At 40.4% G+C, this 23,479-nt stretch overlaps 2 protein-coding genes across 4 annotated transcripts in view; one reads left to right on the forward strand and one right to left on the reverse strand.

The window, feature by feature from the left end:
• Positions 1-23,479, forward strand: part of STX8 (syntaxin 8) — a 262,491-nt gene that overhangs the window by 2,596 nt on the left and 236,416 nt on the right. For all 3 annotated transcript variants that reach the window (XM_057536811.1, XM_057536812.1, XM_007166336.2), the window contains exons 2-4: positions 3,983-4,082; positions 9,710-9,804; positions 18,470-18,580. In XM_057536811.1, the coding sequence (XP_057392794.1) occupies positions 3,983-4,082; positions 9,710-9,804; positions 18,470-18,580 (306 nt within the window). The remainder of the gene's footprint in view (positions 1-3,982; positions 4,083-9,709; positions 9,805-18,469; positions 18,581-23,479) is intronic.
• On the reverse strand, positions 20,688-20,798 carry LOC103013570 (thymosin beta-4-like). The gene has a single exon (XM_057536813.1). The coding sequence runs from the start codon at positions 20,796-20,798 to the stop codon at positions 20,688-20,690; it is 111 nt and encodes a 36-aa protein (XP_057392796.1).

Here is a 23,479-nt window from a genome sequence, read left to right on the forward strand (position 1 = left end):
TTGCCACTCTTCTCTCATCCCCCAGTGATTTATGTGTGTGGAGTTTAGGTTACTTTTCCTAAACTAGTATTTTAGGTACCTGTGTGGTTGATTCCATCATGAGGTTGCCCATTACCACTAGGCCAGTGGTTCTCAAGCTTTGCTACAGATTGAAATCACCTGGGGAGCTTTACAACTCCTCACGTCCAGGTCAGACCCCGTGCCAATTCAATCAGAATGATGCCTGGGTTAGGAGCCAGGATTTTTTTTTTTTTTAAGTCTTCTCTGGTGATTCAACTGTGTAGCAAAGTTTCAGAAATGCTCTTTAGAGCTCAAATGAGAACGTGAGGATTAGGAGCAAGACATCTGGGGTTTTGGCCATCAGCATTTCATGTAACCTCTTCCAGGCCTCACTCTATGTGTAAAAGTATCCCCTACACCTCTCAAATTCTCTGCCAAATGTCGAACCTTGTTCTGCTGTTCAAGGCTCTGCAGAAACTAGCTTCAACTCATCTCTACCATTTTATACTTTACCCTCCTACCCAGGACCACCACTCAGCCGACTGTGCCAGGCTCTTTCCCTCCCTTTCATCTTTGCTTGCTCCCTGTGCCTCTCACCTAGTCTAGGATGTGCTCCTCCCTCTTGTTGGAGTGAGAGGCCTGCTTTGACGTTGTGGTTCAGCCCAAGGTGTAACCTCTTGGCCCAGCCTTATCAGATCTGTCTCAGCCAACAGTAATTTCTCTCATTTCTGAACTCCGGAAATATGCACTTGCCATTTATACTCCGCGTTTGGCAGGAGGTGTGTTGTACCTTGTTATTGATTTTCATACGTGTGGTCTGGGACCACAGAGCCAGACCTCAGAACCTCTTTTCATAGATGACAGTATGGAGGGAAAAAGGGGAAAATGTGGCAAAGCTGGGACCAGGACCCAATTTTTCTTATCAGCCTCCCTCCTACTTTCTTTTTCTTTTTCTTTTTTGTTTAATATTTATGTATTTATTTTTGGCTGCGTCAGGTCTTAGTTGTGACCCACGGGCTTAGTTTCCCTGCGGCATGTGGGATCTTAGTTCCCTGACCAGGGGTTGCACCCGCGTCCCCTGCGTTGGAAGGCGGATTCTCAACCACTGGACCACCAGGGAAGTCTCCCCTCCTACTTTCTTAATTGTGTATTGTCTTATATCACCTGCTCTCTTTTGGTATGCATGAATATATGTATATGAATGATGCTACTTTAGATTATAGTGGTGAGTTGCCAAGGATCCTACTGTTAGCGAACCAAACTTGGGTTGACTCGCCCGCATGCAGTAAAGCCAATCTACTGATACCAGGTTGTGGTGAAGGAAAGTGCAGCATTTATCGCAGAGTACCAAGCAAGGAGTCTAGTGCTCAAAACATCTGAGTTCCCCGACGGCCTTCAGGGAAAGGATTTTAAAGACAGGGTGAGGGAGGGGCGTGGTGGGGTGCGTGATCAGCTCGTGGACACTCTTCTGATTGGTTGGTGGAGGGGTAATTGGGAGTCACTTTCTGGTTCCAGTTGGTCTGGGGTCTGGGGTCTACGTGCTTTTGGGCAGCAGACAGTTAACTTCTCCCACCCGGCGGGGGTTTCGGTATCTGCAAAGCAGCTCAAAGGACATGGCTCAGAATATTATCTACAGCCCTTGAGGAGGAACCAAAGGTCCTTGACTTTAATGGCTAAACTATTATTATTTTGTTTTGCTTGACTGTTTTCCTGCTTCTCGCTTTTCTGATTAAATTTACTCTTTGGAACTCAGGGAAGCCCTAGGAGACTAAAGCTTTTCTATAGACAAGAGGCAGGAGGAGGACAAGGGGATGGGGGTCTGTTCCAGGAAGGCCCCATAGGGTCATGCTCGGTTACACTACCTCATTGGATCCTTATTAAATTTAAAATGTACAGCTCTTAGCATAGGACCTGGCCCGGATCAGGTACTCAGTTGTTAGCCATAGCTATAATTACTGTAGTGAGACTCGTAAGGGAAACGACTGGAGATTGTTTATTTTTCCTTCATTCAAAGACATTTGCCAGGTCCCCTCATTGTTTAAGTGATACGTGGGAAATCAGAGATTTTAAGAAATGGATTGCTTATTTTTTCAGACAAAAATTGGAACATTAGGTTAAACAGCAGATTTTAATTTTTTTTTGAAACTTAAAAATATTTATTAATTCATTTATAATAACAATAATCAACCTATTACATGTCAGCATAAATCACGTTTTTAACAGAAAATATCTATATTTTCCAAAACAAGAGAAAATATGTGAGAAGAGTGGCATTGTTTTACATTAAGTTCTTTTTTACATAAATTTACATCACATTTTTTTTTATTCAAACAGAAAGTCACAAAAATTATAATCATCCTCATCAGTTCACTCAGTCCCATGTAATTAATTTTTTTTTCATCTTGATCTTTTGTTAGCACTTTTATGAGTTCATCAGTTTTCCATTAGAGTTCTGAAAATGCTTATTCATTCAGTTCAGCAGTACAGTCAGTTACCAGAAACCTGTACTTGTCAGAGTCTTTTCCATGAATTCTTTGAAGATGAAACCCTTTAATAGGAACATTTTTGCAAAAGCATCAGAGTACACCCAGAACTCTCTGTAAATGACAAAAGACTTAAAAATGACCACAGTTAAAGATTTGATGAAAGTTCATAATAATGCAATTGACAAGGAAATTTAGTTATTTCTGAGATATACATTTTAAAGTAATAACTAGAATTATGACTTATAACATTATACCAGAACATACAAGATTTTTAGGAATTTTATGTAATGTCTGAAACATTTATGTTAACATATTTCCATACAAATAACCCAAAGAAAGTTTAGTATTAGTTGTTTTTTTTTAATTTTTGAATTTTATTTAATTTTTTATACAGCAGGTTCTTATTAGTCATCAGTTTTATACACATCAGTGTATACATGTCAATCCCAATCTCCCAGTTCAGCACACCACCATCCCCACTGCCCCCGCTCCCCCGCTCCCGGTGGCTTTCCCCCCTTGGTGTTTAACATTAGGTTAAACAGCAGATTTTAATATTTTTTACTGGGCACTCCTGGAAAATATGTTTGTCGTATATTCATGGTCCATGCCCTGTAGGAGAGATGAAATGTGTGTACGCACTTAAGTATTTTCTGTAAAACAGATAAAAAGTGAAAAGGCTGTAAGCGAAGGAAAAAATAAGGGACTATTGGGGATTGATTGTGAGTCCTTCAAAACCCCCGACACTGTTGAATAACAAATAGAAGCTCAGGACCTGCTTTGAGAGAATTCTGGTAAACTTAGGTGTCAGGTGGGTGTGTGTCCTTTGACCCCAGAGCATTGTGTTACCTGCTGATCTGTGTAGCTCTTCCCCAAATAGCTGCTCACCTGGCCTGTCACCCTCCATCCCTTTATCCTGCTTTATTTTCCTTCTTAGCCCATAGCAACACCTGACATACTATGTTTTGGTTTGTTTGATGCCTTTCTCCCTTCACTAAACTCCTTGAAAGCAGGGACTTTGTCCATTTTGTTCCCTGCTCTATTCTCCAGTGCCTGGGGCAGTGCTCAGCACAGAGGCGGCCCTCCAGGAATGTTTGCTGAATGTTTTGTGAATGAACGAATCTGTATGCTTTCTCAGCGGCCAGATAGCACAGTGGCTAGGAGCACAGGCTCAGGGCCAGGCAGCCTTGGTTTGCAGCTGGTGGTACCCATAGGGCAAGTCGCTCTACCTCTTTGTGCCTGATTTTCTCACATGTGTGATGGGGATGGTGACCCACCTCCCAGTGTTCTTGTGTGGATTAAGTGAGTTATTACAAAGGAAGTTGTGAGAATTGAGCCCAGCCTGTACTAAGTACCGTTCAACCCCTGTTGCCATCACTGTTAGGATTATCATTCTCCCTTCCTGTTTGTATTTGTGACTAGAATTACAGACTTAGATTATGCAGGAATTTCCTTTAAAGAACCTTCAACATTTTTCTCCCTTTATGACTTTGATGCAGGTTCTCCACCTATGATTCTACCTGCCAAACTGCACAAGAGATTGCTGAGAAAATTCAACAACGAAATCAGTATGAAAGAAATGGTGAAAATACAACCAAGGTAAGACCAGGAATGAGTACTTCAAATGATTTGTTGGAGCTCTGAGGTCTGAAAACCCTCCCCTTTCTGACTCTGTGTGTATGTATAACGACCTTTATGCTTAACACATGTCGAATTGACATTACAACCTATCAGTTTATAGTTATTTAATCACTAGGATTAAATGAAGCATGGCATCTCTGTAATTTCTCCCACTTTACCTTAAAAAGTTTCTAACAATTTCATAGTGTAGTTCCAAGGTTGGTACACTTTCCTCCAGATGGTAAATCTGTCAGGCTTTGCAGGACAAGAGGCCAAGTGCTCACCTCTTTGAGTACCCATTCTCGACAAAAGGATAATAGACTTTTTTGTTTTTTACATTTTACATTTAAAAATGTAAAAAATCATCCCTCGCTTATGGGCTGTAAAAAACAATGGTGGGATTTGGCGAGGAAATATGGTTTTTAGAAAACCATGAGTCCATGCCAATACTATTGATTCTAATCCAACATTCACAGGTTTCTTTGTAACTTCCCCATTCCAAATTAGTATTTTCCTTCCTTCTCCCGCAGTGAGAACCCAGGTTTCCAGAAGCATTGATATGTTTTTGCTCATTTGGTCTCTCTTAGAGTTTCTAGAAAATAGTTTCAGAATCATGACACAAGGGCCACTACAAACAATAAGTAAAGTTTGAGTTTGTGTCTTTATTATTATTTTTTTTAATTTAGAATATCCCACTAAGGATACTGAGGTTACTCTGTTCTAAAGCTATTAGAATTGTTTCTTTTTTTTCCTGTGTCTTATGCTCTCCTTTGTATCTATTGATATTCATTTTCAGGGTTTGCTTTTCTTCCCTACCCTTACTGATACAATTTTTAATATGTAAAACATTTACATAGTTCAAAAGTCAATATTATATACAAAGGTATACTCAAAGTCTTTTCCCCATCCCACTCTTTTCCATGCCTTCTTCATCTGCTTCTTAGAGGTAACCTTTTTTTAAAATTAATTTCTCATGTATTCTTCCTGTGTGACTTCTTGCAGAAATAGGCATTCAGGTGTGTGTGGGTGTGTGTGTGTGTGTGTGTGTGTGTGTGTGTGTATTCTCATTTCTCTTCCTTTGATACAAAAGTTACTCTTTTGTATCTTGCTCTTTTCACTTGATAATATATCATAGATATATTAATTCACTGAGATCTTCTCAGTTTTTCTTAGGGCCTTATAGTCCTCTATTGTGTGTACTCTAGTTCATTCACCGGTCTCCTAAGAATGGGCATTTAGAGTGTTTCCAGTCTTTTGCTGTTATGAATAATGCTGCAATAAATAGCTTTGTGATTTTTTTTTTTTTTTTTTTGTATTTGTGGAGGTTCTTTTAAGGGTGAATTCTCAGAACCAGGACATATGTGATTTTTTTTTACCTGTTGCCAAATTCCCCTCCACAGGAGTTGTCACCTTTGGCTTCACAGCCTGGCCAGCAGAGGGCGTTGTCAATTTTCCGAATTTTTGCCAACCTGATAAGTGAGATAAAATATTTTAGTGTAGTTTTATTTTCTTCATTTTTTTAATTGAAGCATAATTGACTTACAATATTATATTAGTTTTGGGTATACAGCATAGTGATTTGATATTTCTGTACATTACAGAATGATCATCAGATAAGTCTAGTTACCATCTGTTACCATATGAAGTTATTACAATATTATTGACTATATTCCCTATGCTGTACATTACATCACCTTGACTTACTTTATAACTGGAAGTTTGTACCTCTCCCTCACCTTCCAGTATAGTTTTAAATTTGCGTTTTTCATACTCTGAATCAAGTGAAGTATGTTTTCACATTCTTAAACACTATGTATATATTCTGTAAACTAACTTCTTATCTTTTGCCCATTTTTTCTGTTGGATTGTTGGTCTTTTTAATACTTAAGAGCTCCTCATATATTAGGGAGATTAGCTCTTTGTGATATATTGTAATTATTTCCTCTCCTTTATCATTTGTTGCTTGACTTTGCTTATGGTAGCTTCTGTCATGTGAAAGTTTTAGTTCTTTTTAAATGAAGTTGACTATCAAGTTTTAATTGCTTCTGTATTTTCACTCATAGCTTTTGCTAGTTGTAGGTTACAAAGGAATTTATTTATGTTTTCTTCTAGCAAATGTATGGTTTCATTTTTGTACATTTAGATCCCTGATCCATTTAACCAGTATCATCTTGGACTGTTAGATTGTTTCTAATTATAAAAATGAGTTTTCAGTATGGCTGAATTATTGCCTAGGTTAGAATAAATTTCTCAATGTAGGATTTATGGATTTAGGTTGTATAAAATTTAAGCATTTTGAAAATGTCTCAGAGTCACATTTCTATACCAATTCTGATTCACTTTAAAAAAAAACTTTCTCTGTTAGGTGAAAGTATACAAGAGTTTAATATGCATTCTTAAAATCACTTATGCCATTGAACATCTTTTCATATATTTATTGGATGTTTGTATTTCTTCCTTTATGAATTGCCTGTTATATACATGTCCTTAACCTAGCTTATTATTTCTTAATTTCCAGGTGTTCCTTATATATATGTTAACTAAGCTTTGATTAAGCTTTGATCTGGCATATTTGGTACAAATATTTTTTCTATTAATTTGAATTTTGATTTTATAAATGACTTTAAAATATATATACACTTTTTAAAAATTTTATTTGAAATTATAACTATATTTATGGCCTTTTCTTATAGGAGAAGGGGAGGTAATGCTTAGAAAGGCCTTTCACATCCAGGGATTATAGAAATACTTTGCCTAATTATCTAAATTTTCGTTAAGCTTTTCTCCTCTTTTTTATCTTGTTTAAAACACATAAATCTTTATAATATTTGAAATTTATTTCGTGTATTGTAGGCATCTAATTTTTTTCCCATTTGCTAAATTATTAATCCCCCCCAAATATGAAATAGTCCATATTTCATTCACTAAGTTTTTACACAACTGCACTGTTTCTGGACCTTCTGTTCTATTGCACTAACGAAGCCATTGGTAACTGCCAGCATCATACTCTTGTAGTTTTTTGTAAAGATTTAATATCTAATTGTTTAAGGCCCCCTTGGTTACACATATCCGTGATCTTTCTATATTTCCCTTCATTTATCCTCCTTTTAGAGCAATTTTTTTTTAATTTTTATTTTTTATTTATCCCCACCCCGACCCCACCCCCTTTTTTATTTTATTTATTTTATTTTTTATTTTTTTATTTTAGAGCAATTTTGCATAGCTTTATTAAAAAGAATTTTGTGCTGTGCCTCAGTTACCACCTCCTCTCCAATAAAAGGACTCCAAATAGGATTTTGGGTAGATGTGTAGTATATTTATAGACTAAACTGGGGAGCATTTACATTTGTGCAGTATTGAGTGTTTCCTTTCACTCATTCCATCAGCAGTGTTTCCTGCAGTTACTATACACCAGGCACTGTTCTAGATATTTTTTAGATTTTGTTGATATTGTTAATGATGTTTTAAAATAATTTTTAAAAGTTCTCCCTATTACTTGAATTTAGGAATGCCCTAGATTTTTTCGTTTTGTGATTGATCACCATCCTGAATTCTTTATCTGTTTCTAGTCATCTTTTAGGTGATGCTCTTAACTTTCCCAAACAGACTATTATCAATCTGCAAATAATGATAATTTCATTTCCTTCTTTCCAGCCCTTATGTATTTCTTTAACTTGTCTTATCATGTTGGTTAGAACTTCTAGACTAAAGTTAAATAATATTGTAGTTAAGGCAGCACTGACTGATTTTTAGTTTTCTTTGTTTTTGTTTTGTTTTTAATTAATTTCTGCAATGCTGTATTAATCATATGTTTAGTCTGTTTTTAGTAATTAACACTGTTAGCTTTATTATTAGATTTTCTAACATCAAACTATTTTTAAATTACTCAGATAAATTCTACTTGGTGATGGTATATTGTCATTTTTAATGTAATTCTGAATTTGCTTTGCTAAACTTTTTTAAAGACTTTTACATTTATAATCCTTAAGGGAGATTGGCAAGTAGTTTCTTTTTTTCTGTTATCTCTGTCAGCGCTTGTTACCAGGGTTGTGTTAGCTTAAAATATGAATTAGGCTTTCCATCCTTTTCTATGCTTTGGAAAGCTTCTGTTAAATTATCATAATGGGAAATTTCTTCTGATTATGAAAGTAATAGTTTTCTTGTAAAATATTAAGAAATCCCACTACTTAGAGATAACTACCCTTGATGTTTTGATGTCTTTAGGTCCTGGGTTGTTTTTTCTCTATGTGGATGACACTTCTTTTTATGACTTGATTTCTTTTTCTTTTAATAAATTATGATGGGTATCTTTCTATGTTAACAAATATAGATTTCAGTCATACTTTTTTTTTGGCCGTGCTGTGCCGCATGTGGGATCTTAGTTCCCCGACCAAGGATTGAACCCGCGCCTCCTGCATTGGAGGCATGGAGTGTCAACCGCTGGACCGCCAGGGAGGTCCCCAGTCATACTTTTCAATGGCTACATATTCTTTCATCTGTTGAATGCTTTTGATCTTTAATTTCAGTAGATTCTTCTTAGACCTGCTGTGTGTGTGTGTGTGTGTTTGTTGTTCTTTTGTTCATTTGTTTGTTTTGCTCTTTGCTTCTTGAATGAGGAGGGATCTGCTTTCCTTGGCGTTTCCCCATAAACGTTGTGGGTGGTTCTTCTGTGGTTCCCAGAGGTATTAGAATAGTTAAGGTGAGATTTTTCTTGGCTGCTGATACCTTTGAGGGTTGCTTGATGTGTGTAGCCCTTGGCCAGCCTCTGCTGTTGCGCTGTATTTTCCTTATGTGACCCTGCTAATCTAAGGAGAGAGCCCCTGCTTCCACTGCAGTTGTATAATTGCTTCTTTTAACAAGGTAGCAAACTTGTGAGAGTGCCTTTTTAAACATATCTCCGATTATATCCGTGGTTGACTATGTTTACTTTACGTGGGCGATTCTATTTTTCATATTTTTAAATTCCTAAGAGGCTTCCTCCCCACCTCTCCACCATCCTTTAAGGCAGCACTTAGAGTCACAAACAAAACTTTACTCTGGGTTTGTAAATTGGAGAAAATTCACACCTCCTGGAAAAAGAGTCCTATGTGGTCAACATTCCTCTTGTATGAAAAGGACACCCTGCTGTAAAACTTTTAATGGGTTGTAAGTATACCAGTGTGTTTAGGGAGGCCTGGCCGGGATGGCAGTGGGACTTGACGTCTTGTTCTTTGCAGCATGGTTGAGGGAACCGTGGGGCTTTTGCTGGTGAACAAAGACTGGGGACATGCAATTTCCTGCGTGGCTCCGAGGTAGACAAATAGGATCCGAGGGTAGATGCTCAAGGGACACAATTGAGCTGACTGTGAGAGCAAAGTGACAGTTTCCAGTCAATGTCAGGGTTCAGGTATGGACCGGCTTACCAGCTGGTCAGGTCATAGGGCTGGGTATGAGCCTTAGGTGGGTGGCTGGCCCACGTGACTGTTAAGATCCCGTACAACCCTGAGGTTGTCGTTGCAGCCCTTCCTTGATTGAATCATAGTTTGTAAAGCAGCGTTTACATGATATTTTTAGGAGACCTCACACCTCTGGACTAGCATACTCAGGCTGTGTTCTTTTCTTTTCAGCTTACCGTGACAATCAGAGCTTTGTTGCAGAAACTGAAGGAAAAGATCGCCCTTTTGAAGGACTTATTGCTAAGAGCTGTGTCAACACATCAGATGTATCCATGTAAACATTTCCACCTCTTGCTAGAGTGGGAGGACAAGCAGTCTTATATTAAGAAAGGAAGGAATCTGGGCCACCCAGATTTTTCCACAGCTTGAGGAAGACCTGGTTTCCAAAATATTGCCTATAATCTCAATTTCTATTTTAAGCGTCTGTTACATGTTTTACAGTGAATATGCTGGCGAAGCAAGACACACGGCAGGAATTAACTTAGTTGGGTGTAACCTTAATAGTGCAGGAAGCTCATGCTTTCTGTCAGTGCTGTATTTACACCGAGCCCCATGTTGCTACCTGTCTAGACTGCCTTGAAGGTGGTCCAGCAGGAGAACTTCCATGACACCCTTGAGTTGTGATTCTGCTTCTGTAGTTCCCAGAGTTTTGAACAATTCGTTTTCTTTTCTGAGAAGCTAGTACCAGTAGAAACGATGCATTTTTTCCCCCCGATTATGTAGATTATTGAGATGTGACTTCTTTGCCTTATTGTTCTAGAGGTCCAGACAGTACCCCTGTTTTGGGAGTTTTGGGGGGTGGGAGACACTTGTCTGAAGCAAGTTATGTCATCACTTCAGCCTCCCACCAACAATATGAAGAATTAAAATATTTCTTTCTTTTTTTTTTGGCCGCACCATGCAGTGGCTTGTGGGATCTTAGTTCCCTAACCAGGGATCCAACCCGGGCCCCGGCAGTGAAAGTGCGGAGTCCTAACCACTGGACCGCCAGGGAACTCCCCAAAATATTTTCTTTCTTTCTTTCTTTTTTTTTTTTAGAAATTCATAATCTGATCAATTTAGGAAAATACACTTGACCTGTTACATAAACTAATCCTTTAAATCCGAGTTTAAAACTGACCTCAAACTGGTCCTCTCTTACCAGTCCTTTCCATTGTCTTTAGTTTGTACCAGACTTTGGTACCTTGGGAAATGGTTGTTATTGCCCAATTTTAAACGTGGGAAAATGTAGGAATATAGCTTTTTAGATAAAACAATAGAAGATGTTTTAAAAAATATTTTTCTCCAAGTATCACCACTGTATGTCATCAGGGAGGCTGGTTTAGATAGTTGCATGATTTCCAGTGTGCACTTATTAAAACACTAAGGTTTTAAATATAAGTTTTATTTCAGTAAACAATCGGGCCCTTATTTTTAACACAGTTGGAATACTCTGATACATTTAGTTTGTAACTTTACCCTCCATCTGGCATCATTTGTTACTGCACAGTCTATTATATAAGGAATTTTTATTTTATCAAAATGCACAAGTCTTAATATATAGACCTCAAGTTGGCAGAGCTGTGTTCTCCACTTTCAGTACTAAGTACTTGGAATTCTGCACATGGGATCAAGGTGTGCAAACTCATTTTAATATTACCTAAATCGCATGTATTAGAAACGTAGTTAAATATTGTTTCCCAGTATAATATTAATAACTTTATTTGCTAACAGGTAACTGATTATTATTCATCTTATAATATTTATGTGCTAAACCTATAGGGCAAGAAGATATAAATTAATAACTTTTACTTTTTTCTATTAATAATTTCTGCTAGTTATTAATTATGGGGGGTACCAAGCACGCTACAGTAATAATTGACTTTGTTCTTCTAAATGCTTGCAGTCTGACCATATTTTGAAGTCTCATAGACTCTGGTTTTGTGGTGATCTCAGAATTTGCTGAATGAAACACCAGGCATTTGAAAACACCAGAGTTATTAAATACTCTGAAAATATGAAATATTTATGAAAATATTTAAGGACCATCATGTGAATAATTTAGAATTTCCCAGGAGAAATCAAAAACTCGTCTGGAATATAACAGCTTTCTTTAAAATCTAATTATTTTTTTCAAATAATTGGGTCTATTTCTACTGGAACAGCAACCAAGACTAGGGGTGGAATTCAGATAATCCACCCCATGGGGGCGCTCATAAACCTCTGTATTTTCAGGGAGACCATTTCTTAGATAGAATGGAAAGGAGGTAGCTTCTACGTTACGAAGGCCTCTATTTAATTCCCCTCTTCTTCCTCACATCTTCCCTTTCCCTGACCTTCCTCTTCCCAAACATATAGGATAATTCTGTGGCAGCTGTCATCCAGATTTAAGATGCATCAGATAGCAACTTGTCAGGCCTAGTAACCTCATATTATGAAGTTGTTTGGGCGGTTCATTCCCTTCTTTACAAAAGAGGTATTGAGGCCAAGGCAAACTTGCACCTCAAGTCACTGATGAAGTTGGAAAGAAAGGACAGCATTCCAGCAGAGGAATTTTTTCACACCGAGAAGAATATTTAAGAGCTTAAGTAACTTGCCCAGACCCCACTGCTAAGAAATGGAAAGCTAGGATTCCAATGCAGGGCTGTCTGAACCCAAAGCCACTTGTTAAAAAGCTGAATTCTACTTTAGTGATAGAATACAGTCCACTGTCACGTGGCCTGTCTTCAACTAGAGTTCCCTATGACTTGTCATGTTGCTGTAATGCCAAGACAAATCTTGTTTATAATGCAAATCCTCAAGACCCTTCTTAATCATCAGAAAGATTAAACAGTCTTCACTGTGGTTTATTAGGTATACTTTATGATGTTGTAATTCTTAGAAAAATTTGTGTCCATAAATCGCCAGGAGAGTGACTTTTTAATCCTTTTCCTTGAGGCATAATTAATGTTGGGTGACTTTTTTAACGTGAATATTTGAAAACCACATTTCCTTACTGTGTTGGGTAGTTGAGTTTATGGTACCTTACTTAATAAATTTATGCCTTTCTGCATTCGTGAAGTTTTCCAGAGAACACTAGGAGTTGCCAGAAAGATAAGTCCTATGAAAATGCCTTCCACACAGTTAAATTCTGGGAGGTTAGGCCTAAGATGTTACTGCTCTTTCCTGAAAAAGTACTTTTCTCTGGCAAGAATAAATGTGAAATTAAAATGAAAGTGGCATGCTTTCGAATTGGTTAACTTGCAATTCATAATTGGAAGTCCTGCAGCCAGAGGGTTGAAAATTGCTGGAAAACATTAACTTCTGTTCACAGTACTTCTTGGAGATGGGGATTATAATGGCCTCACCAGCTGAGAAAAGGTGTGTTTACAGGAGGGCGCATAGGAAATTTCAGGTAATACTAAAATTATTCTTAGAATTAGCTTTAAGTGAAGCTTGTCTTTTTGTTGGGTTTTTCAAAGGCAGCACTTTTAGTACTTTAAAAAGAATTCTAAAAAATCACTTTACAGAGGGGTTCAGTATCAAAAGGTATTTTGGTTTCTTGGGAGAAGTCCTGTAGAAATAGTAATAATTATTATTTTTTGGTCGTGCTGTACATCTTGTGGCATCTTAGTTTCCTGACCAGGGATTGAACCCAGGCCCCCAGCAGTGAAAGCACCGAGTCCTAACCACTGGACCACCAGGGAATTCCCTAGAAATACTTTTTTAAAATCCATAAATAACTCTGTTCCACTTTGTATTTATTTGGGGAAAAAAAGATGCGTAGACAGATAGGTAGATGGCAGGATAGATGCCCCAGTCACCGTGTAACAAACCTGGATACATGTAGGTGTGGAGAGGCTCACTGGATAGATTTTAGGGATAGCCCCTCGGGGCTCCAGTGGAGGTGAAGTGGTTCTAAAACACTGCACCTGGCCATGACAGTTTTCACTGGTGTCTGCTATTGTGAGAAAAATAAGGACAAGATAATTTTTATTTCAGTAGAAATTTTCTGATTTATAGTCTGTTTACATGGTTCTCCCTAGTTTTGGGTATTAACATCTGCTTGCTTTTTCACCATGATAGTAAAAGTAGATGAGAGTTTTGTCTGTTGTGGGTTTTGGAATGTCCATAGATGGCAAAATGTATAATTGGTCTATGTAAATCCCCCCATCACCATCCCCGCAGTTTGTTTGGAAATATTTCTGCTCCATGAAATCCAAAAGTCTGGACACCGTTGGAATACTGGGAACAACACTGGCTTTGGCGCCAGACAGAACTGAGGTGGAAGACCAGCTCCACCACTTCCCCAAGGCCAGAGAGCAATGTAGCCTTACTTGACCTTTGTTTCATTAACCTGTAGAGTAGGAACAATCATGCTTGTTTTGCAGGTTGTTGTGAAAGTTGAAGAAAATATATTTAAAGCATCTCACAGGACAAGCCACCCCCATAATTGTGGGTGTTAAATAAAAGATAGTTATTAACCCTTTGTGGGCAAGTTACTTCTTTGTGCCTGTTTTCTCATTTGTGAAATAGGGATAATCAAAGTACACCCGGCTTATGGGATTGTTGGGAGGATTAAATTACATGCATAGAAGGTGTTTCACATAAAGTAAGCCCTCCTCGAGGATTAGCTGCTACTTAGTATTTTATCATTGTTAAAATTACAGCCATCTTGGAGAATTTACAGGTAGTCCTTTTATGGAGTTTATAATCAAGTAAGAAGGGTATATCAAAGCACACAGATAGTGATAGTATTAAGATACTACTTGCAAAATATGATCAGTGCTTTGAGGAAGATAAGGACCTGGCCAGGTACATAATGGATATTCAGCAGAGTTTGTTAACTTAAAAAAAATAGTAAAATGAAAGGGATGAAGTACTATGTGAGCCAGAAAAATCTTCTAGCCTCTGAGACCTTAAACTGTCTCTGTGCAGTCCTTCTTGCGGCAGTGGGAAGTAATTATGCTTCTCCAGAGCAATTAATTTGCACGTAAGACATGCCTAAATTCTTAAGCCTTCTACCAAACAAGGAGAAACTCCAGGAGCTAGAGTCGGGGTGAGGTGTCCCCTGGGTCCAGCACCATCTTCAGCCCACTCCATCGTAGGTTAGAAGTGCTTCCCAGGTTATAGCAGAGAAGCTGGGCTGAAGCACGTTGGTCATGGGTATTGGTGATACGAAATCAGGACCCAGTTTCATTTTCAGCGTTGCATTGCCATAAACCGGTTATAATTACGTGTAAAATCAGCCTAGCCGATGAAAAAGTACTATGGTAGCTAGCTCTTCTGTTTCCTTATTCGTCTGTTCTCTGACCTTCTTCCTTGGTTATTCACCACGTTGGTGGAAGAGGAGGTCCCTGCTCTGGCCACTGACTGTGCCCTGTGTTCTACTTGTCCTTCCTTACCCTGTCCTCGCGTCCCCCAACTCCCATGAGACCACATCTGTGCAGTGTCACCACTGCCTAGACGATTCTTTGACCTCTCGTGAACAACAACTTCTGTACAGTAAGCGTGCTATGCAGAAGGGCTGTGCATCCGTTTATTCTCTTCAACCTCCTCTACCCTCCCCCCTATCTCCTTATGCTGTGTTCTCTCAATAGATTAAAATAAAAACAGAACAAAGAGGTAGAGTGAGTGTTCCTAACTGGACAGTTTTCCAGTTGTCCCGGATTTACAGGGAGTCTCTGGGAATGTTCTGAATTAATATTACCGGTATTGTTATTAACAGGGTGCTAAGAAGTGGCAGTTAAGTGAGCAGCACTGGGGGCCTCAGGGTGGAGGAGCCCCTGGAACGTTTGGTGGTCAGGCCCCACGCGAGGTGGTAGGAAAGCCCTGACTTAGACTGGAAAGAGCTGGGCTCTAGCCCACTATTGCCGTTACCAGCTGCACGGGGCCCTGGTTTCCTGGTCAGAAGAACAAGAGACTCGGATAGGCCTCTCCTAGCATCAGCTGTCTGTGATTCTCTTCTTCACTTACTAATCTTCAAAACATAATCACCAAGTTTTATTGCCCCTAAAATTGATGTTCTTTGATTGTTAATTTATTCTCAACTAGTTTATATCTAATATCTGCTAAATTTAAAACTTGCCTATATTGTTTTTATTAAAAAAGTACTTTCTACCTGTATAGTTCTTATTTTTAACCAATGACTCCTCTCTCTTCCCCATCCCCATCCTATTCCAGCTCATTCTTTCACAGTTAATGGGTTGGTGGTTGGTACCTGTCATCACAGACTTTTCTAGGCATGAACAAATATATACACATGTAAATATAAAATGCTTTTGACTACAGAGGGATCATATTATACGTTTGGTTCTGAAATTTTTTGTTAATGAGCATTTGATAGAGTCAAACGGTCCAAAACAATATTGGATGGAAAGTAAGTCTCCCTTATACCCTGAATCCCCAGTTCCCTTTCCTTAGAGGCAACTCTGTGTATCCTTCCATAAATTTTAAGTGTATACACAAACATATATGTTTCTCTGATTTTTTTTTTAATGTATGCAGTGGGAGCATACTATTCACTGTTTAGCTCTTTGCTGCTGCTTTTTGTTTTTGTTTAACACTATTTTGGAGATTACTCCATACCAAATAACTTATGTAGCACTTAGTAAGTGCTCAGAAATGTTAACTATCATTATCATCGATACATAAAGAGCTTTCCTCTTCTCTCTCTCTCTCTTTTTCTGGGGCTGCAAAACATACCATTGTAGAGGTGTGCTAGTTCCTTATTGACAGACCTTAGAATGTTTCCAATATTTGGCTATTATAAATAATGCTGCAGTGAACATCTTTGTTCCTACATCTTTGTATAGACATGTGAAGATATCTGTAGGAGAAATTCCTGTTGAAAGAATGTGCCTTTTAAATTTTGTTATGTATATGGAAGGCAGTGTGGCAATTGGTTGAACCCATTTCCATTCCCACCAAGGATGTCTGAGAGTGCTTGGTTCCTTGCCCCTTTCCAGAACCGTCCTGTCGTAGTTTCTTACCTGATGGGTGAAAGTGATAGCGTGGTTCAATTTGCATTTCTTTTACTAATGTGAAACTGCATTTTTTTTCATTTGATTAGCATTATTGTTGTTTCTTTTTTCTATGCCCTGTTATATCCTTTGCTGTTTTAAAATTTGCCACTATTAATTTGTCACTTGTAATTTTATTTTGCAGATATTTAAAATTTTTATAGAGCCAGATTTAGTGTTTCCTTCATGGCCTCTGGGTTTTCATTCTTGACTAGAAAGATCTTTCTTACTCTAAGAGTATTAGAAAGTTCTCCAAAGTCGTCTTCTAACGATATGTGATTTTACTTTTTATGTTTAAACCCCTGAGCCAGTCAGATCTGTGCTTAATTGTAATATTGGATTATCGTTCAGCTTATGCTTGCTTGGATAGGTGGATAACTAAAATCCCAACAAAACCACAGATTGCCGGAGTAGGCTGAGCGTAGAACAGAAGACAAAGCTAATCAGCATTGTGATATAGTTAATAGTTTTCCATGATTAAAATTCAGTTTTGTCCTGTATGATTCATGACATAGGTTCTGTCTCTCCCCACCCCCAGGAGCGTTTTTTTAGATAGAAGAGCCTTCTGCTTTATTGGCAATTTGCCACTGATTTGAAACACATTTATTCTTGGCGTTGCATTGATCAGAAGGCTAATATTTGGCCCTTTTATTAGTACAGAGGAAGGACTTAGGCTCACTGTTTCTTAGTTACAGTTGCTACTTCACGGTTTCCAAGATGGGCTCTTAATGACTGTAGTCAAGCAGGAAACGGAAAAGCGATGGTAGTCATTTTTCTCAGGAAAGCATGGCATTCTGGAATGTTGAGAGAATGTATCCATTATTATTTTTTAAGTATTCAAAGTCACTAACACTCCTTAGTTACATTGGTTTGGGGGGGACTTACGATTTTTCTAACTAATATCTGTTACTGGGGAACATTTTTGATGGGTTTATTTGCTTTTTTTGCTAGCTGGCCAGCTTTTTCTATTCAAAATGATCAACAAAAGTAGATTCACTGGGCCGTGGTTTTCCCACCCAGGGAAACTTAACTTGATTCTGCCAAGTTCTCAAACTTCTGGGGCCTAAATGCAGGGTTTAATATCCCCTCTTGAAAGGACAAGGATCTATAAATCCAGAAATCCAAAGCAGTAGTCTCCCTCTTTTACTGGAACCAGGAAAACTGTGGCCATGGATTGTGCCGGAAGAGGTGTGAGAGATTATCTAGGTGCCATATAAAGAAACAGATTCAAAAAGGTGAAGTAATTGGTTCAGGATCATAGGAAATGATCAAAATAGCACTAGCAGGCCTTTGGACTCCTAGTCGAGCATGCTTAGTAGATCAACACATTAAAATACGATTATTTCTTTGTAATTTTGTTTAGAATTAAAGCTCACGCAATGTGTTTAATGAGCTGATGGTAACAGCTTTTTAGAGCAAATCTGTTGCATAAAGTAGCCCTTTACAAAATATATTCCAGGTGTGTTAACAGGTGTTCATTAACATGGAAGAAAGGGGGCAACATAGAAAACTTTTCTTTCCCTTTTTCCTTTTTTAGCAGAGTATCTTAGGGTATTAGTGTCTAGGAAAAACCCTTGACCACTGTGACCTAAAACTCAAAGCCTGATGACTCCCTGAGTCACATTGCCCCGTTGAGAGGAAGGACATTTCAGGGTTGGCCGCTGGGAGGAAAATCGTGTTTACCAACTATATTTCTCCGTGAAGTATCTCGTGTGGCGGAACTGTGTCAGTGTTTGTAAGTTCCTCTGCGATGGTTCTGTCCAGGTCCTTTACTGGAAGGATCAGTGAAGTCTGAGGTTAGAGCAGGAGGAGAAGGTTGGTTCAGGCCTCTTCTGGGTAGGGTTGATCAGAGTCTGTAACAGTCCTTTCTGACTTGGAGAGCTCACTTACTAACATAATAGGTCAAATGAGGTAATTCACCTGCTCTTGGACCTTAACGAGATGCCTGCAGAACACAGCTGGAAGGAGACCGAAGACAAAACCTTTTGGATGGTCTTGTAACTCGAGAGAGACTACTTCTGACATCCTTTAAGAACGAGGGTGCAGAACCAGATCTCATCAGGTACGATGTTTTCCTTTACAGGGATTATGTGGTGGGTGAAATTTATTTGCAGAGGTTACAGCTGTTTCCTGAATGCCTTAATTTCTTTAACTAGTAAAATATAGTCTGTTCATTTATAGGGTTTGACTGTCATTTTCTATGCAATGTAGTTTTCATTAAATTTCTAGATTGAGTAAACCAGATATGTTTAGCTGAATCCCATCTTGGAGAAAGGCTATTTAGGTATAATACAGACAAGTCAGAAAATGTCTTTTCATTCTTTAGGTTGAGCTTTCTCCTATGTTAGCAGCCTTTTAAACTCTGGAAGTCATGTTCTTATCTGTGTTGGAAAATGAGTTTTTAAAGATTTTTTTGATGTGGACCATTTTTAAAGTCTTTAATGAATTTGTTACAATATTGCTTCTGTTTTATGTTTTGGTTTTTTGGCCACGGGGCACGTGGGATCTTAGCTCCCCGAGCAGGGATCGAACGAACCGGCACCCCCTGCTTTGGAAGGCGAAGTCCTAACCACTGGGCCGCCAGGGAAGTCCCTGAAAATGATTTTTTTTACTTGACTTGTTATAAAAATGTGTCCAAAGGTTGTAGTCTGTGGCTCATAGAATTAGAGGCGTGGGTCCATTGGATTCTTCTCTCTGTCCTTTGCCGGAGAGTAATTCACACTCTCCAGCGTTGTCGGCTGCTCTGTACCCGGCTCTGCTGGAAGAACCCAGAGAAGCGGTCCGGCCTTCCCAGCTGAGGTTAATGAAGTATAAATTGTAACATCTTTAGAACTGGCCTCCCCCCCCTGCTTCTAGAACTCTCTTAACGTCATTGTGGGAACCATCACAGGTGAGATGAGGATAAAACCCGCCTCTCCCCGCCTTCCCCACGAGGGGCGATGATGCCCTTCATTGTGGGGCGGCAGCTTGTTCCTGGTAAGGAGTCATACTGCTTCCCAGGGGCGGTGTTTTTTTTTTTTTTTAACAAGGCTCAGCCTCAGACAATTAAATCTGGGGGCGTGGAGGGCGTGGTCATAGAGGGGCCCCAGGTGATTCTGATCTGCAGCCAGGCTTGAAAAACCACGGCCCAAGGGCGAGCCGAAGAGGATGCAGCGGCTGCGTGTCGGACCTGGCCTTTCTCAGGAGCGTGGGATCCAAGGTTTGTAGAAAGAAACGATGAAATTCGGGAAGGTAGATGAAGCCTTGGAGCTGTTCGTTTGGAGAAATAAAAGCCGGGAGTCAGGGAAGGAGGAGTTGTGTCCTGGGCACGGTTTGTAAGTGGACGCGGAGGCCTTCGGTGAGCTGGCTGGTCCTTCGTGGTGCCTGACACTGCTCTGGCGGATGCAGGAGTGAAGTGGGAGGGGGAAGGTGGTGATTCAGGGCTGGTGAAAAAGAACCCCTGAGCAAGGAGATCTGAGGCGAGGAGAGAGTACCCTCTGTCAGGGCGGGTCTTCACATTGAAGTGCAGAAATGTAGTAAAGGTATTGTGGGGTGGGAGAAGCAAATTTCATAGGGGAGGAGGGTCCAAGTAGAGGTGACGGTTGGAGGAGGAGAAGACACGGAAAGCCTCCTCTGTCGTGGAGGTGGCCGTTCTGACAACTAGTGACGATGACTGTTGGGTGAGAGCCTCCTGTGTGTCAGGCTCTGCTTCATTGTCGTTTAATGATATTGAGGGGCCAACTTGGGCCCTAGGTCTTTTTTCCCCAGGTTTTAAAACTGACTTGCATCTTAAAAAATTGTGTATTCCAATAATTAAAATCATTTGAACAACAACAAAAAATGGGACTCATTAAACTGCATTTTACAGCCCGCAGGACACCGTGGACCAGTTTACTCTTTAGATTTCATTGTCCTCCCACCCAGCCTCCTCCTTCACCAACATGCAAGTTCTTTTCTTTCCCTGCCAGCCAGACAGGTTGGATGGGAGAGGCAGGTGCGGCTTTCGTTGTCAGTAGTTTTCCATTCTTTGATGTGAAAAGGGGCACCACAGTCATTTAAACTTGATCCAACCTCTTTGCATCTTACAAAGTTAAACAGCTAAAAGAAGTAAAATAAGAAGGCAATGCTTGTGGAATGTACAGTGCATATTGGCGGCGCACGCCTCATTACGGCTCGCCTGCTTGCTTCTCCTATTCAGTCGTTTCTTTTGAAGGCAGTGGTTTTTTTTCTCTTTCGTTTTTGTTTTTTAATTTCGACTTACCGAATTTCTCAATCTCGGCCATATCGGGTTTGTCAGACATGGCTGCAGAGGAAGAGGAGCGACTTACCAGCGGGCGAGGTCCGGCCTGCGTGGGGGTCGCCGCCGAGTCTGGGCCTTAGGCCTTCCTGGGGGGTATGGCTGATTTTTGGTCCCCCCCCCTCACATGGGTCGACGAAAAATAATAATAAGAATAGAAAAGAGTCTTATTTGAGCCAAACTGAGGACTAGCCCCAGATCACTCTGAGAAATAGCTCCAGAGAAGCAGGGTTTTTAGCACAGTTTTATATCTTGTCAGAACAGAGAACATTAAATAAGTCAGGGATACATTTCTTCAAGGTTTCAAAAAAACAGACCAGGATGTATATGTACAGCAGGTACAGGATGGACTTGGCACCTGGGAAGGGAATCTTATTATCAAAGGAGGACTAACGTCGGCGTCCCAGGAAGGAGGGGCCTTTAATCTTTATTTTTTAACATGGACGGTCTTCTGCTCAGTGCGCCCTTTTCTTTAGTAATTAAAAACAGGTGTACAATGTATGTTTGATAGGCCCCAAACAGGCTGTTTTAGGTAGCGTAAAATTCAAGTTAACTCATGTATAAGCCAGAATGACTTCTCTAGATCTCAGTATGTCAAAATTACTTGTACTGCTTGTCACCCCCATCTTTTTGGTCACCCCTCTTCTCTCCTGTGATAACCTGTTTCTTTGCTGTTTAAAGCACGCCGTGTTCAGTAGGTTCAGCGTCACCTGGGTTTGTGTTTAGAAATTAGTCTCAGATCCCACCCCCACCCTACTGAATCGAACCTGCATGTGAACAAGATCCTCAGGTGGTTTGACATGCCCCTTCCAGCTTGAAATACTGCTTTATATCACTTGTTCTTAATTGTGGCACTCAGCATCAGAATCACCCACGAGGCTTTTAAAAAAAAAAAAAAAAAGGTACAAGCGTCCAGACCATATACTTGCAGAGTCTGAACGAGTAGTCTGGTGGGCGGCCTGGGTAGCAGTAACATGGGGGGGCGGGGTGGGGGGCTCCTCGGGGGTGGGTGGCAGGGTGAGAACCACTGCTTTCTCCCACGGGGTCCGAGACGTGAGCGCTAACGGCTTACATCTGCGTGTTTTCTGTGTGCCGGGCACTATGCTAAGCTGTACGGGCCTGCGCTCAGATCTTTCTAACATCCCACTTTACAGGAGAGAAGCTGCGGCTTGGAGGGGTCGGGTAACTTGCACATGATTCTAAGACTAATCAGTCTCAGAGTTTGGATTTCCTCTAGATCTGTGTGTCTTCAGGTGGGAACTCTTAACCGTTGCACCGTAAGAAGAGCTGGACCAGGAATTAGAAGGACTCGGCTCTGTTGCTTCCTAGCCAGTCATCCGGGCTTCAGAATCATTGACTTGAAAAGGGGTGGGGGGGGTGGTGTGTGTTCTGCCTCTCTCATTGTTTGGACCAGGTGAGGTGATTGGAATGTGAAGGGCTTTGTAAACTCTCAAGCCTTTACAACTACAAGATGTTATTCAGGCGGGGAGCGAGCTCCTGTCTCTTCCTCTGTTTCCCGGAGACCCCGTGTCCCTCCTGTCCCAGCCCTGAGTGCTTGAGGGGGACCTGGCCTCCCTGACCAGTCTCGTTTCGTGTTCTGCACCTGGCTCTCCTCCCTCCCATTCTCACCTCCCACGGCTCCTCCTGTGTCCGTTTCCTCAGTGCCCGGCTTGCTGGCTGTGGTCTTGATGGTAAACAGTCGCACATTCATTCTAGCAATGCAATCCATGCTGGCAGCGACTTACCTTCCTGGACGTATTTTAGCTGAAGCCTCCTTGAGCCCAAAGTAAATGAAGCAGTAGGAAGATTCTAGGGAATTTAGCAGGTCAGTAGCAGAGGTGTTTTGGTTGGAGGCCCACCAAGGCCTCTGAAGTCCTATCACCAGGACGCCCCCTGCTCCCCCTCTGTTTAAGGCTGATCCACCTGGTGGGCCTGCAGGTGTTGCTTATTGGTGAATGGTTGGGCTGCCCAGGGACAGAAAGACCAGCCTGAGGGGAAACTGAAGCAGGGGTAACTAATTCCTGAGGGTTTGAAATAATGAAGGTAACAGGCCAGGCTGATTTCCATGCTCTCAAGATGAAACTTTGAGGGAACCATATATGTTTTATTCAGACACAGAAATCTAGAGTAATTCAGAATAAGCGTCCAGAAGAGTTTAAAAGTGTGTGAGCCCTGTGGAGGAGACATGACGTCTGAGGATTGGCTTGATGAGGTAAAATGGATAGAACAGACCGTGATGGTCCATTCCAGGCACCATGGAATATGCCCAAGGATGAGAAACCAGTGCGGCAATTAGATATTGCTCACTGTGAAGAGTGCATAAGTCGTTGAGGTAAAAAGAGGAAAGAGAATGGTAGGTGGCCTGGAAGGTGAATTACTGGTGAATCCTTGTCGGGCTAGGATTGCTTTAGACCTACTGGACCCATGTCTGTGTATACCTGTCTGTATTAGTTTGCTAGGGCTACTGTAATGAAGTACCACAGACCGGGTGGCTCAAACAACAGAAATGTATTTTCTTACAGTTCTGGTGGCTGGAAGTCCAAGGTTAAGGTGTCACCGTCAGAGCTGGTTCCTTCTGAGGGCCATGACAGCAGGATCTGTTCCAGCCCTCTCTCCTCGGCTTGTAGATGGTCGTTTTCCCTCTCTGTCTTCTCCTCTGTCATACCTGCGTGTGTGTCCGTATCC

Source organism: Balaenoptera acutorostrata, chromosome 20 (assembly GCF_949987535.1).
Source record: "Balaenoptera acutorostrata chromosome 20, mBalAcu1.1, whole genome shotgun sequence".
NCBI lineage: Eukaryota > Metazoa > Chordata > Mammalia > Artiodactyla > Balaenopteridae > Balaenoptera > Balaenoptera acutorostrata.

Excerpts from the sequence above, each read along its gene's own strand:
- LOC103013570 (XM_057536813.1), bottom strand. The coding sequence starts at position 20,798 with ATGTCTGACAAACCCGATATGGCCGAGATTGAGAAATTCGGTAAGTCG.